Source organism: Rhopilema esculentum, chromosome 3, assembly GCF_057945365.1.
Source record: "Rhopilema esculentum isolate cy_ngs chromosome 3, ASM5794536v1, whole genome shotgun sequence".
In the NCBI taxonomy this organism is placed as follows: Eukaryota; Metazoa; Cnidaria; class Scyphozoa; order Rhizostomeae; family Rhizostomatidae; genus Rhopilema; species Rhopilema esculentum.
The window spans coordinates 331,651-345,809 of NC_142817.1; the positions used below are offsets into that span (position 1 = coordinate 331,651).

General features: G+C 36.3%; 3 protein-coding genes across 3 annotated transcripts in view; 1 reads left to right on the top strand and 2 right to left on the bottom strand.

Annotated features, from left to right (window-relative positions):
* Positions 1-12,944, bottom strand: part of LOC135692398 (A disintegrin and metalloproteinase with thrombospondin motifs 9) — a 67,694-nt gene extending 54,750 nt beyond the window's left edge. Inside the window, exon 1 of the mRNA XM_065210487.2 lies at positions 12,928-12,944. The gene's annotated coding sequence lies outside the window, so the exon portion shown is untranslated. The remainder of the gene's footprint in view (positions 1-12,927) is intronic.
* LOC135683748 (uncharacterized) lies at positions 6,475-7,984 on the top strand. The gene is made up of 2 exons (XM_065199097.2): positions 6,475-6,612; positions 6,959-7,984. The coding sequence occupies exons 1-2, from the start codon at positions 6,499-6,501 to the stop codon at positions 7,982-7,984; spliced, it is 1,140 nt and encodes a 379-aa protein (XP_065055169.2). The 5' UTR covers positions 6,475-6,498.
* LOC135683747 (uncharacterized) lies at positions 8,487-11,675 on the bottom strand. The gene is made up of 2 exons (XM_065199096.1): positions 11,435-11,675; positions 8,487-10,960 (listed from the first exon to the last, which is right to left on the bottom strand). Exons 1-2 carry the CDS (start codon positions 11,673-11,675, stop codon positions 8,487-8,489), a joined length of 2,715 nt encoding a protein of 904 aa, XP_065055168.1.
* Positions 12,945-14,159: the final 1,215 nt, after the last annotated feature.

Sequence of the window (14,159 nt, forward strand, 5' to 3'; positions counted from 1 at the left end):
AAAAACAGCGGTACTGGTACAAAATGCTGAACGATGTGCAGACAATGAGGAAATAAATGCTTTCTGCTAAATCTTTGATGCAAGCATATCACAGGAATGCCTGTCGATGTAACAAAACCAGTTCTCAAATCACACATGTTCTCATACCCCTTATGAAAATTCTTATTTTAAATAAAAAGGGGCTATAAGCTGCTTCTTGTGCAAATTAATGAATCACTTTATCGTTAGCTAATTTCTAAATGCTATCAGAAACCATCCGATTTATAGTGGTAAGTCGCTTACTAAACAAGGATTCTTTTATGTACTGGTGCTATATTTCAAGAAATTAAACAAAATCTGTTTGTATTACTTTATTCTGAACAAAAAGCGTGACAGAAGGAATAGAAATGTTGTTTTATCTCACAAGGCACAGACACCACGGAGCGTCGAAAAACGTGGGGGGTGGGGGCTAAAAAGTTGGAGGGCTAAAACCGTATAAAAAGTTGCTTTACTGGTAGTTTGTTACTTAATATCTGGCATTCTTTGCAATTTCTTAATATTTGGCCCCTACTTCGCGGTGCCTGCGGGCAATATCTCTGCTTCCGCACATAAATGTCCTTTATCTTCTTGCCTGTTCTTGTGGGGATGGCCAAAACGATTCTGGATTTGATGCTGGAAACAATAGCCAAGTTGTTGTTCGAGGAAATTTTGAATCATGCGTAGGGAGGCAGTCTATATAAGAAAATACCGTCAACAATACGAGTTCGTTTTGTAACAGTAACTTCCGTTGTGGTAATCAATTTCCTGCTGATTATTCGCGTGTCTATCATATTCATGCCATCAATGATACAACAGCAGTAACAAACAATTAAAATTACACTAAGGGTTGAAAGGCAACGGCTAGCAAGAGTTTAATTATTTCAGACAGGAAAACGGCAAATAAATTGTATCATTATTAATGGAACTACAAAAATAGGATTTCCCTAGTTGTTTGCCTATGTGGACGAGCAGAAAAGAAAAGACAGTGAAATTCCAGATTCTGAAAAGTACAAGGTGAGCAGCTACATTAAGGGAAGCCAGAGCAACAACTACAGTGAAATTTGTAGGGGAGACGGTGATCATTGCCATGAGAAGTGACTGCTAAACAATAATTGCACCGTAAAGACCCAAGGCAAAAGGTCTAGTAATGTTAGAAAATAAAAGAGTTTCAAGTTCAAGTTGGTAAAAATATCTTGGTTGGAAATTTTTTAGCACAAATGGATACACGGCAAGTGTGGAACAACTGAGATGTTTAATCAAAGATTCGATAAAGGCAAAAGAATCTGCATACGTACAATCAATGCTAATTAAAAGCTGCTAAATCAGTATTCTGCAGATTTTTGTAAGTGCAATATGAAAAGAAAAGAAACTCTAAACTGTCTTTTTTGTTTGATAATTTGCAAAGAGATAAATTCCATTTTGTATTTTCATAATCTGGGCCTTGTGGTCCAACGCTGTTAGAATATGGTGTAAAATTGTGTTCTTTTTGTTTAAGAAGCCTCAACTGGCAATCAACGAAATACTAGAAAATTTGTCGTGGAATACCAAGCCAATCGAGTTCTTAGTTTCACTGAATACCCATAGAAGGCTAATAACGGAGGAAATCTCAAGTTAAAAGGAAGGGAATCTTTAATAGAAATACGATATATTACAACAAGAGATCGCCATGACTGGCCATATCAGTTTTTCTTTCCTATCATGCTCCTTGTTTGCTGCAAAAACCACATCAACTTAAGCTTATCAGCTCTTCTTGAACGATAAAATTCTCCAATCAATTCACAGTTGCCACCAGTTTCAATTCAGATATCAGAGGAGGGCAAATTGACTTTCTCGGGCTAATTGACCTCTGCCCTGCTAAAATGCTAGTTAGGCCCAGTTTGAACTTCAAATTTCTGCCGTGTTGAATTAAATTATTTCTCCAGAATACGACTGAGTGTCAGTTAAATGCGACTATAACACGGCGTTTAAATCAACTGCCGCATCAATTAGTTAAATGCGGCCATAGCTCGCCAGGCCCTGTCGCTGATTTCACCAGGAAGGCGACTTGCTTTAAACAGACGTATTTGTGTCGCGTGGAATTAAATTGAGAGACTGCGTGGTCAATGGATAGAGACTGCGTTTGTTATTTTCCCCGGAGTTTCAAAAAATGGTGCCAACACAACGAAAAATAGCTTCTTTATTGGAATATTACCACAGGGAAAGGCAAAATGTTCGAAATTGACAGACTTCGAGGGAGAGAAGAAAAAGGCAAAAGTTAACAATGCTGTTAGAAATTTCCCGACAATGGAGATAACGTCTTTCTGCTGCCTTTACGAACGAGAAGTTGTTGTCGTTTCCCAAGAAATACAGGCTGGTGAAATATGGTTCGTACAGTATATAGCGATACTATGTTAAAGAAACTCTTTGTGTTTCATGGGATACATTTCTGTTCATTTTGGAGTCAATAAGACAAGATCTAGAACGAGAAAGTGTAGGCGGAGACAGGAAACTGTTACACTGACAACAGAGCTACGTCTAGGCATCTGCTGTTTGTGGCTGTTCTTCAGATGCATCATCTGGAATGAAAGTTTGCCCTTCCCCTTAGAATCAGATTTTCATAAAGAGTCCCCCCTCTCACTAGTTACCAATTGGTCAATAAGTTTTTTGTGGTCCCTACCTACCTTTCCCTTGAAGCATTTTTCTACCAAATGGCAATTTTGGAAGACACTTCATCTTACTCCCTTGCCTCCCTATAATATTTCTTGTAATTTTAAGAGGTGATGTCCCTTATAATGGTAATAACAGCTTAGATATTTTACATTGCTGCAAAAATATAATGCTAAGAAATTCCATAGATGCTTGGGTGCTTTGAGAAAAAAATTAACTTATTATTTATGCTTTTTATATTTGATCCAAACGGTTCTAATGAAATTCACTCTAAATAATTTTATCAATGTTGAATAAAATCTATCAACTTTGTGGCTTGCCTTATTTTGCATTGGCAGTGAGTCCATCATTCATGTTTTCATGAGGTTATCAAGATTGGCCTCACCATTGTCAATCAAAGCAAAACTCTTTATTTCGCTTTTTTTTTGCATTGAACAATTTAATAAACGTTAATCTTTATTTTTTGATGTGCAATATTTAAACCAATCTTTAACTTTAAGGCTTAGTTAATTTGCTTTTAGATTTTGCAAAAAGCGACTCCATGGAAAGGTGGAAGGCTTATGTTACAAAGAAAGAAAATTATTGCCCTTTTATAACGCAAAGCCAGTTATGTTTGGTATTCAGTTAAAAATAAAGAAGATTCTTCGCTACAGCAAAATAATAACAATAATGATTATTGCACAAAAAACAAAAGTTTATCAAGTTTCGCTTCTTATAAGCCCAAAAAAGACCGCTCAATATTTTCAGTATTTTGCAATTGCCCAAGCTTTTTGCCCATTCAAAAACTTTGCATTCATTTTGGAGCATCGCGTAAATGGTAAATATGTAATCTTTATCAGTAAAAAACTTCCTTTGACCTATGAATGCAAAATTTCATGTAATTCCTCTTTCCGATTCTTAACCAAAATTCTCTGGCATTCTTTTAACAGTTAAGCCATCCGAAACCAACAAATAGCCAATTTTATTATTGCCTAGATGGCGCTGGTGATAACGCTTTGGTGGCAGAATCTAAGGCCTGGTCAGTACAAGTACAGGTACACCATCTCGTGCAAATGCAAATTAATATGATATATACAAATAACTGAAATAATATTAAGGATGTCTCGATTGATCTGACATCCAATTTATACATAAAGAAACAATTTGTAAGGAACCGAGCCATACGTTGAAAAAAGTCAAGAAAACATAGTACTGATCACCCACCAAAAACCTCGAGAAACTGCTCAAACTAAATATTTAAAAATGGAATTGAAGTTATTTTTCTAGACGATAAGGTAGCTTTCTGCTTCAATGGACAAACATGATTGAAAACAGCTCTTTTTCATGGGAAAGACTTCATTATCCTACGTTTTTATATGATTTGATATTATCTTAATCTAAAAGTGTCTCTTTAGCACAAAGTTTATTTCAAAGAATTTTTAACACCGCTCATATTAAAAAAAATTGAGAAATTTGGTGCTGCCTTTTCAAAATCTTCATTAACACACCCATCAAACTAGGCAATCTTATTGTACTACGCTTTTCTGTATAAAATTGTCGATATACACCACCTCACACCCAAGCTTTTAAAAAAGATTAGAAAAAGTGGTCTAGGCTGAAACATGCTTTTGATAATAAAGAACTTAAGGAAAAGATGAAGGAAAAAAATAGACAGTTTCTAGGTACTAAGCAAACTTTAGAGTATCTATATAAGAGTATCAAACTTTAGTATAATATAGTCATTGTTACTGTTATGTTCCCATTCGTAATATTGAAATGCTCTTATGAAACTTTGTCTATCTACAGGTAGTTGCTGTAATCTTTATTTTTCAATACCAAATCTCTTAATTGTAGTTTTATCATTGCACAAAATTTGAGTTTAGCAGTAGGCATTTACGATTTATCACAACACAAATTGGTTATCACTGCACCTTAAAATAAACTCTGCTTTAGCACTCAATAACATCTAATAACGTCAGTTACATCAACAAAAATTAGAGAAATGAGTTCTAATATTGAGTTCTAATACAGATGCACGTAGAGCGTTCTGGTCATACCCATGGAGACTACCAAGTTATTTTCAGGTGAGACTCAAGAATACCTAGATTATAGCTACCTCAGGTTAACCCACCAGGCTGAGGAAAAAAATGTTTCAAAACTTTTTAAGAAAAAAGAAGCATGGATTGAAACTCTTACTTCTTAAAGGCAATCGACAGAAACAAAGTTTACCCAATCAGTGAGTGTGATTCCATTCACACCTCATTCATTGGCCAATATTGTTTGACAGATTTCTTTAAGGCATTAGACATGCATAAGTACAGCGAATCCGAAAAAAATTAGGCCAAATCGATCAGAAAGGAATTGCGCACAAGAAATGAATTGGAAACTGCTCGCCTGAAACCACTGCGCGCTGCTCTAGGATTTTACCGATTTGCAGAAAGGCGGAAACTGTTCACGTGTTTTTCTCTGCGCGCAATTTGATTGGTCAACCGCTCGTGGTCGAGAGGCTGTCATCCACTTTTACCTGTATCAAATGCATTTAAGCTACTTCAACATCTGTCGATTGCTTTTATTGCTGCAGCAAATTTTAGTACTTCTTAATTTCCGAGAATTTCTTAATTCTAATTTCATTGGTTTTACTATTCGTGGTTTCATAGGCACTTTTGCTATGCTGAGAAAACTTACAATTTCATTTTTCAATATTTCAATCGTTACACAAGATGGTAGACTTTTGAAATTGGCTGTGAAGAATTTGAGAGACCTTCGAAGAAATTTCATTGTTTCCGACTGAAATCAAAGTCTAAATTTTTTTGATGGAGTTCTGAATGTTCTTGATGATTTTCTGACTGTTTCTTATAGCAGGTTTTTCATAAAACGAGTCTACTTTTAAAAGGAAAGAAGTGCCATTAACAAAACTATATGCTTTGCTTTGGGAAAACCCCATAAGAAAATACACTAACAATTCATACTGGGCAGGAATTTTCATAGACAATGCTAACTATTCAACTATTAAGGCGCGACAAAGATCTGTAGCTTCATTTAAAAGGATTTAGGAGCTGTTATCTGAAAAAGTGGTTCTCAAAGGTCATTGTTCTGATCAAGATAGCTGCTATTACGAAAGACTAAACATTTGTAAAAAATTGCTCAACAACGGTTACAAGAGATTTAAAAATAAAGATCAAGGATGCTGTTCATTCATTTTGTTTACGATATCAATGTCTGCTTCAAAGTTAACATTGAACAAAATATGTAATATCCGATGCTGGCTGACGCGACATATTATTTTGGTATGGTTTTCTTGCGAACAAATGATTGCCAACTAGAAAGTGTCCCGCACTCAAAATCTCACGGTCTATCAGGAAAATTTCTTGTTTTCTTGTGAATCAGCCTCTCTTTTTGGTAATCGCGTCAAATACGATACCATGTGGACAATATACTGCAGGAAATTGCTTTATACGCAGTGCCCCGAGGCAGACGCGTTAATGGGAGATGGATAATGCAAAACCAATTTAAGGTGCCTTGCCCAGGAAAGACCATGACTAAATGAATAACAAAACAACCAGCGTTTTCTATTATTAAAAATCAAACAATAGCGCGAAAGTCTTCCTAGAGTGATTAAAATGTGTGAACTAGTATGTTTACAAATCTGTATGACCAAACCCCCTGACACCTTTTGTTGGACCTTGGCAAAAACTGGCTGTTGAAATGCTCCCTGTTAAACCATAGTCTATAGAATTGGGACGGTCTGGAAACCTTTTGTCTTGATATAAGGAAGCCGCCTCGGATGTTGAGGCAACTAGTTTCCAGGCCCTTCTCAAGATCGAACGTGCACAAGGATTTTGAGAAGTCGAAAAGATGGAGTTGGAGAGTGAACTAAATGATTGCGATATAATCTTGCAATTGCTCGATGAGAATTTTTTTGCAGATTCCGCTGAACTTCAATTAGATTTCGAGCGGGCAGTAGATGAGGTAGGTTATGTTTTGTTGCCATCATTGTGCCTTACTTGCTATCGGTCACAACTAGGCCATTATGAATTAGATTATATTATATAAATTACATTTAGATATTATGAATGAAATAATTCAACGCTACTTTACATGATACGTAAATGATGAACACAAATAACAAATTAACTCATGATTTACCGTATATACGAAAATTAAAAAAAAAAATTGGAGCGTTAGGGTAAAAACCTCAAGTAAAATTTTCACCCTTTCCGTTTACTGTTTTAGGCCTTCTAGAGCTAGTAGCCAAAAAGTTTTACAGAATTTTTGCTCAATCTTGGCTAGCTGTAAATTTTCATTTTATACACAGGTTCAAGAGAACATTGTGGAATGCCCTGAGTGTCAAAAAGTCTATAAAACGAAAGGGGGACTCAGAAGACATCAAAAGGCAAAACATCCTGATCCTGGTCATAAGCCTGAGTCTCCAGAACTTGACCTTACACAGGATATTTATGAAAACTTGGTGAATAATGGGGCCAAATCATTAGCGTCTGACCTTTGTCTTCCTCCAGCAGAAAGGGCAGCATTTTTGTCATACACATTCAAAGTAGATAACTGTCATGCAACAAATGGACTTCACTTGGCTCAGAATTTGTTCAAAGTTTTGGTACATAAAGCAAATGCTGCGAAGTTTTACAAGGTATTTTATGCCCAATTTGTAGCTAAAGCAAATTCATACCTCCCAGAATTGTCAGAGCAACAAGCAGTTTTCCTTGCAATGAAATTGGCAGACAGTCTACTTGTAGTACAGGAAGAGCAAAAACCCTCTGCAGACATGGGAATGCCTCAGGTTGAAATAACGGAAAAAGAAAAGTTGGCAATGCAGTATCTAGGTGGATATGTGCTTTTTAACCTTAACAAGAAGTTTCATCATGCACGGGTTTATTCTAAATTAGAAAGCCAAAACTGCATAATGATTCTTCAAGCTGGAAGATATCAGGATGATTCATCTCAAAAGCTTATTGAATCTTTAAATCGTGGTGGACTTTGGTACATCAACAATATTGTACAACAGATATTACTTGCGACTGAGATGGCATTTAGAAGGCATACAACAAACATTATTGCTACTAAAGAGATAGACACTAATAAAATTATTAATACACTAGTGAAGGAGGTGGCTATCAAAGCTCTCTATGAAAACTGGGTTACTTTGTCAGAGGTATCCATTGATGAAGCTGTGGCACAAGATCTTTTGGAAAAAATTTTGTCACTGTACATTCGTGTTAGAGCTTTTTCTTGCACAAAGGACATTGTAAATAAATATAGAAAAAAGCATAAGAAGGATAAGGCATTACGACGAGGATTAAAAAAGGCAGATGAGGCTGACAATTAAGCATTGAAAACTTCTTTTTATAGATACTCTTTCTGGTTACTTTTATTCTAATAACTAATTATTTTAATAACTGGACTTGACTAGAAATAAACCTACAATAGCAAGCAAGAGTTGAAAGTTAAAGAAATTGTTTAGAATAGTTCAATCACACCTCATCCATTTAAAGCAAAAGTCTTAAATCTTTTTTTCTCAAGAAGTTATTTCCCTAGAATTTAGCAAAACTTTACCCTTAATTTCAGCAAGCCAACTGTTACCCTTAATTTCAGCATTTAATTACCTTTCTACTAAATGAAACATTTTAATAAATTTTTTTCGTAAATGTAAGCAAGGTTTTCAGGGTTTTCTAATTAAATCATTAAACTCGCTTTAATTGCTTTTTCATCACTAAATGACAGAAAATTCGAAAAAGGTCCTCAAATCCAACTAGTTGGTTTTTCTGTTTTGCAATACTTTGTTCTAAAGTGTAATTGTTTATAAAAATTCATAAGAGTTAATGTACTGTTTACGAGTCAAGTTTTCTTTTCTTGATTGTTTCTTTTGTGAGAAGAGGTTCATCTGTGGTTTCTTTCCAGCGTTTTTCTGAACTTTTTTTTGTAGAAGTCACATTGCCTTTGATCTGTAACACTGATCTTTGAACTCTTATAATATTGTCATTATATCCAAAATCTTTCACAGTTGGATTTTCATTTCGTCGACCAATGCCTCTTTGTTTTCCAAAATATTCTTCTAAAGGGTCTTGACAGAAACGATTTGACAAGACATACTCCATCCCACTACTTAAAAGAAATCTTACAGTTTCAATTAAGGAGTGCACCGTGATCATGAAACCTTCATGTGTCTGTTTTGAGATGAACATCTTGGCTTTATCAGCCTCTGAAAATGTCCCCTCTCTCCTCTCAATACTACTTTTCCAAGTCTCAAGGTACTTCAGAAAGGTTTCTTTCAGCCAAGTCAACCTTTCATCTTCAAGACTTCTGTATGGTAGCAAATATGGTTTCCGTTTACCATAACCTTCCTTGAGTGACCTCACATTCATGCAGTCAAAGAAAGAGTCAATGTGCTCACAGAATTCAGCAGTGGCTGCTGCATCAGGAGGCCCAAAATCTCTTAAAATGTTTGCTACAGTTTGGCTCAAAACTTGTGCTGCCAAGTTTACTTTCATAACAGAAAATGAAGTCAGCTCAACATGTTCAGTAGTAAGCTTGGGCAAAAAATGTAGACCATTCTCTAGATCATTGTAATACAGAGTGGATATGTGGCTCCACAAGAGATAACATCCATTGTTCCACATCAAACGGGAACCTCGACCTGACCCTGAATTGTGTAGACAATTTCTGCTTGTTTTCACTAAGTGTGGAGGGTCACTGAAGAAGTAGATGTATCTGTCTTTGGCAAACAAATTCAATGTCCTGTGAACAATATTTGCACTTCCTCTTCCGTCCAAGTCTTCATGCATTTTAAAAAAATTCCTGTTGGATGATGCACCATCACAAATAACAGCAATGATAGCAAGCTTGCATGTCATTTCTAATAACCCAACTGCCTTCCAAAAGATTGGAAACATCTGGTGACCAGTGACAGCGGTTGTAGCAAAATATGCCATTGACATTTTGAGCTTTGTCTGAATCCCTCTTATCATAAAAACCAGCATGTGTGTTGCCAATGCATCTGTTTCTTTAAGGGTTGCAAAATTCGTGTCAGGATCACCTAAATCAACAAACCCAACAAGTTTTCCAGAATGTTTATTCCATACAAGATTGTCTTGCACCTTCATTTCATCAACAAGCAACACAATATAGCGCTGGAGGCCTTGGTAGTCTCTAGAAGCATCAATCAAATCTGCAATGACATCAGGATTGAAGCCACACTTTGGAGAAACTGCATTTCGATAATTTTGAAGCATCCTTTTGCTTGGAAGTTCCAATAAACCCCCATCCTTGAAAGTTTCTCTCAGCTCTTCATAAGCCGATGCAGATTTTGAGCTTATTGATAAGCACCATCTAATGATCATGGGGTGATAACGACGACCAAAAGAGGGTCTGTCTGAGATTTTCTTTTGCTGCTCCCAAAACAGCTTCATGAATGGGGTCATCTTTTGTGAATGCTTGTCAATAATAGAAAGTAGGTCTTTGTCAAGCTCGTGGTCTAAAGACTTGCTGTTCATTTCTATTTCAACTTTCATTTTCCCTAATTCTTTCAGCAATTGCTTGTTTTGCAGTCTGCTTTCCTGCAGTGCAAGTCTGATTCTTTCAACAGATGTCCCTTTGATTGGTGCCTTTGCTTGTGCAGGAACAGAAAGCTTTGCCCTTGACTTTCTTTTCTTTTTTTCCTGCTTGAGCCCAAGGTCAGAACAGCTGTTACACATGCAGCCCCCAACATCATCTGATTTTATCAGAACCAAACAGCTTTTTGCTCTGATGTATTCTTTGCAAGGAAACGGAGAGTTTACTGAATCACCCTCGAATGGATTCACTAATATTGGTACAACATGCCTTACAGTTCCTTCATCACCTAATGATGTGCTGCCTGAGCAAATCATGAGACTGTGAAGATTAAGCAGCAGGTCTGACACAGTTACATTGCGAACAGACCTTCTAAAGTCCTCGTACAGAAAGTGGCTTCCTGGTATGAAGTACCCAAAGACAGAGATAGTGAAACTCAAACTTTCATCAATCATCACGCTGAGTTTTGGTACAAGAGATTCTGAATCCATGTGATTTAGAGTGAAATAATCTTCATTATCAGTCTCTGCAACACACCAATCTTTTAAAACAAGTTTTCCAACTCGCTTTTTTAGCTCCAGAAGTGACTTGTAGTAGAAATGTTGTTTGTCTTCAATTGGAATTGACTGAACAACTGTCCTTGGTTCTCTTTTTACACAATTTGTTTTTGTAAAGTGAAACGATTTTACTGGCATGTTTAATGAAGGCAGGACTCCTTTTTTCAAAAATCTCTTGGTCATTTTCTCACCTTCATCTGTGAAGAAATTAAACTCGCATAAAGAAAAAAAGCCTAGTTAGGTTAAATAAAAAGATTTGTTTACATTTGGTTTTAGGATTGATAAAATTCAAGATTTTATAACGAATCTTGTGCATTGTATTTGCATATAACTTGAATGATTAAAATTATAAAGCTTCCGTAGCTAAGAACCAAAATCAAAAGTACATATTTACTTGTTTTAATATTTCCATTATTTGTTTTTAAAACCTGACTACGATCAGATATAAAGTACAGGTTAGCAAAGCATATCCAAATGGATGTCGATTAACTTCATGTCGTACATGTTGAGGAGTTTTTTTGGGTTGTATTAACGAATCACATCTCGCCAAGGGTCCGGGAACGCTCCCCTTCCAATATGACATCCAGCAAAACATGTTATTCGGATTCACAATGTCCTATGAACTTGCCGTAGACCAACAAAACAAGTAAACTTAGTATAGTTGAACTTACATATCTCGATATCTTCCGGACGAAAATGTTTTTCACATATGTGTAGTGTATTAGCAGCTAGCTGACGCTTGAAACCTTCATCTTCTACACGATATTTTTTCAGAACGGCCAAAACTTTTTCTCGCCATTCCTTCGTCTCAACATCGTCGGAACGCCTTGGAGTTGGCAGTTTGAACAGCCCAATTCCTTTCGATCTTCGACTTGTACCGCATTGATTGAAGGCACAATTATCGCCAGGCATCCCTGACTCGCACTTAAGCAGTTATTTTCGAGCAAATTTATGCAAACATAGAATATGTATCAAGATCGCCGGCAACATGCACAAGCATTTTCATAACATGCGTCTCTTCAACCCGACTAGTGTGTGCACGTTCGATACCACGTGACCGCATTTTTCGTAAACAAAAACATGACATCGGGAAGAACAAAAGGCTTCCAGACCGTCCCAATTCTATAGACTATGGTTAAACCAAAGCGTAACCAAACCATAGAGCCCCACGTGAACCTCTCTCTGAAAACCCTTTCCACGACATTAATGTGTTCGAGCTTCTAATCATGAACACTAATCTGCCCAATCGACCAAACATTTTCCTGCAGCCGAGAAGGATTTCCAAATATAGTCATAGAGGCCGCGTAGCCATATCAAAGTTTTATTGCGGAAATATTGTTTCAGGAATTAAGTAGATTTTACATAAAATAACCAAGTTTTGTTCCTTTTGTTTGTCAGTATTATCACCGAAACATTTTAAAATCTCTTTCAAAGAGGAAGTTCTCATTTTCGTATGAGAACTTCTGTGAGTTGGGTTTTGATCCTTTGTTAACGGGCAAGTGAAAGTGTCTGCGGTCTGCAGATCCTTTAAAAACGTAACATATATTTTCACTAGCTTCTAGAGAAGTTGCAATTGCTGTTAAGAAAAACGTTTACAGAAACAATTTGTCCAAATACAAATAAAACGATACTAAAAGCGTGTATTGATGCATCTTGGCAAGCAAGGGAGCTGAGCTGAGTTGATGACTTCTGACGTTTGAAAAATATTGTATTTTAACAGTGAAATTCTTGATTCAAGCCTGCCTGGTGTCTGAAGCTCTGCCTCTCATATGAATCATTATCCAGCAAAAGTATGGTGAAGGGAAATACTGGAATGTCGGTCGTCTTTCAACTTTTAATCGTGATATAAGCTGTGATGAACATTTGCTAATAACAGCAGCAGCAACATTCAATGAAAGTATGATCTCAATTCAGGGCCTTTTTTGAATTCTTAATAGGGAAAAAGATCCTTCCAGGCCCGGTTATCTTCCCTTGCTTATAACAACAGGTTATTTTCCTCCTCTAGATAACAAAGGCTTGTCACACTAGCTTTTTCCGCCTTAAAAAGGCAATGGATAGACATTTGCATCGACAAGTTTTTCTAAATTTAGTTCAAACGATTGACGTGTTGTGCGCTGTTCATTGTACGAATGGAGAAAGAGAATACATGGAGACTTTTACTTACTTTGAACAGCTCTTCCTCTTATATTCTTCTTCCTTTTAACCTGTTTTGCAGTGATGCATCAGCTGCTCGGGCTTGCGAGTTCTCTGTCCTTTCGCAATCTTCTCCATCGACTTTCTTTTGAAGTCGGGTTGTGATTTATTATTGCAGGTGGCGGTCTAATGAAGAATTGCTCATTATGGCAAAGCATTAAAGACATTGATAAATGTTTTTTTATGGAGTGGCAGGACGTAGGCAGCAGCAAATCAAGGCAAAGAAATAGAGACTCATTTAGATCAGGCGTAATTACCTCTGTTTTAATTTACGCGATAGAAACAAATACTCAGGTTTATATTTAGAGACAATAAAATCTCTTTGTCGCTCATTCTAAGAGAAGGAATGATTTAGTATAACTTCTAATTTGGCCAACATTTGTGGCCACAGTTGACCTTGGGCGCCTTTTTTATCCGATAGCTTGACATAATGAAATATATTTTTCAATGATTAAGAATCTGTTTGGTGCACCTAATCTGAAAAAGGTTGAACAACAGCAATGCACATTTTAGTCACATTCATTCAACCCATTCGATTTGAAACTTCATTTGTTTCAGAGGATTGACATGTCTTGAAGAGCAAGTGACAATAGCTTCTGTTCCCCTTCCCAAGTTCTCCCAGCAAATCTAAATAAACTAATCAGAACATTCAAATTCTTCTAATATCAGAATCACAAAAGGGTTTAGAGTCGCCTTTTTAGTTACGAATGTTTTCTAAACCATAAGCTCGTTTAATGACCTTTCATAGATTTTTAGTTTTGAAAAAACATGGATTTTAAAAAGTTGATTACACTCTTTTTTCATAAGAATCTGTAAATTTGATTCAGGCTGGCTGTTTTTAATTTTTTTCGAAAATCTGAGGCTGGCTGTTCTTAATTTTTTTCGAAAATCTGAGACTGGATTGTTCATTTTTAATTTTTTGAAATTTAATAAGGTATGTGCAGTGCGAATGTTCGGCTTTTTCTTTCTAGGGAGGTGTTCAGGCCTCGTTTGCCAACAAAGTGAGTGAGACAACCTTCATTTGCCTACAAGTTTGAATATTCATCGAACAGCACCCACACATGGCTAAAAATCCTCGTTTTTGAGATAAAACGTTGTTCAAATTTGCATTTGACAGTAGCTCAGCCTCAGCTTGTTCTGAATTTGCTTTTAACCTCTGACCAGTTTTGAGGCTCGTGTTCTTATAAAATTGTTCTTTTAAAA

Excerpts from the sequence above, each read along its gene's own strand:
- LOC135683748 (XM_065199097.2), top strand. The coding sequence starts at position 6,499 with ATGGAGTTGGAGAGTGAACTAAATGATTGCGATATAATCTTGCAATTG. Across the intron at positions 6,613-6,958 it reads TCGAGCGGGCAGTAGATGAG|GTTCAAGAGAACATTGTGGA; the intron begins GTAGGTTATGTT and ends TTTTATACACAG.
- LOC135683747 (XM_065199096.1), bottom strand. The coding sequence starts at position 11,675 with ATGCCTGGCGATAATTGTGCCTTCAATCAATGCGGTACAAGTCGAAGA. Across the intron at positions 10,961-11,434 it reads TCCGGAAGATATCGAGATAT|ATGAAGGTGAGAAAATGACC; the intron begins GTAAGTTCAACT and ends ATTTCTTCACAG.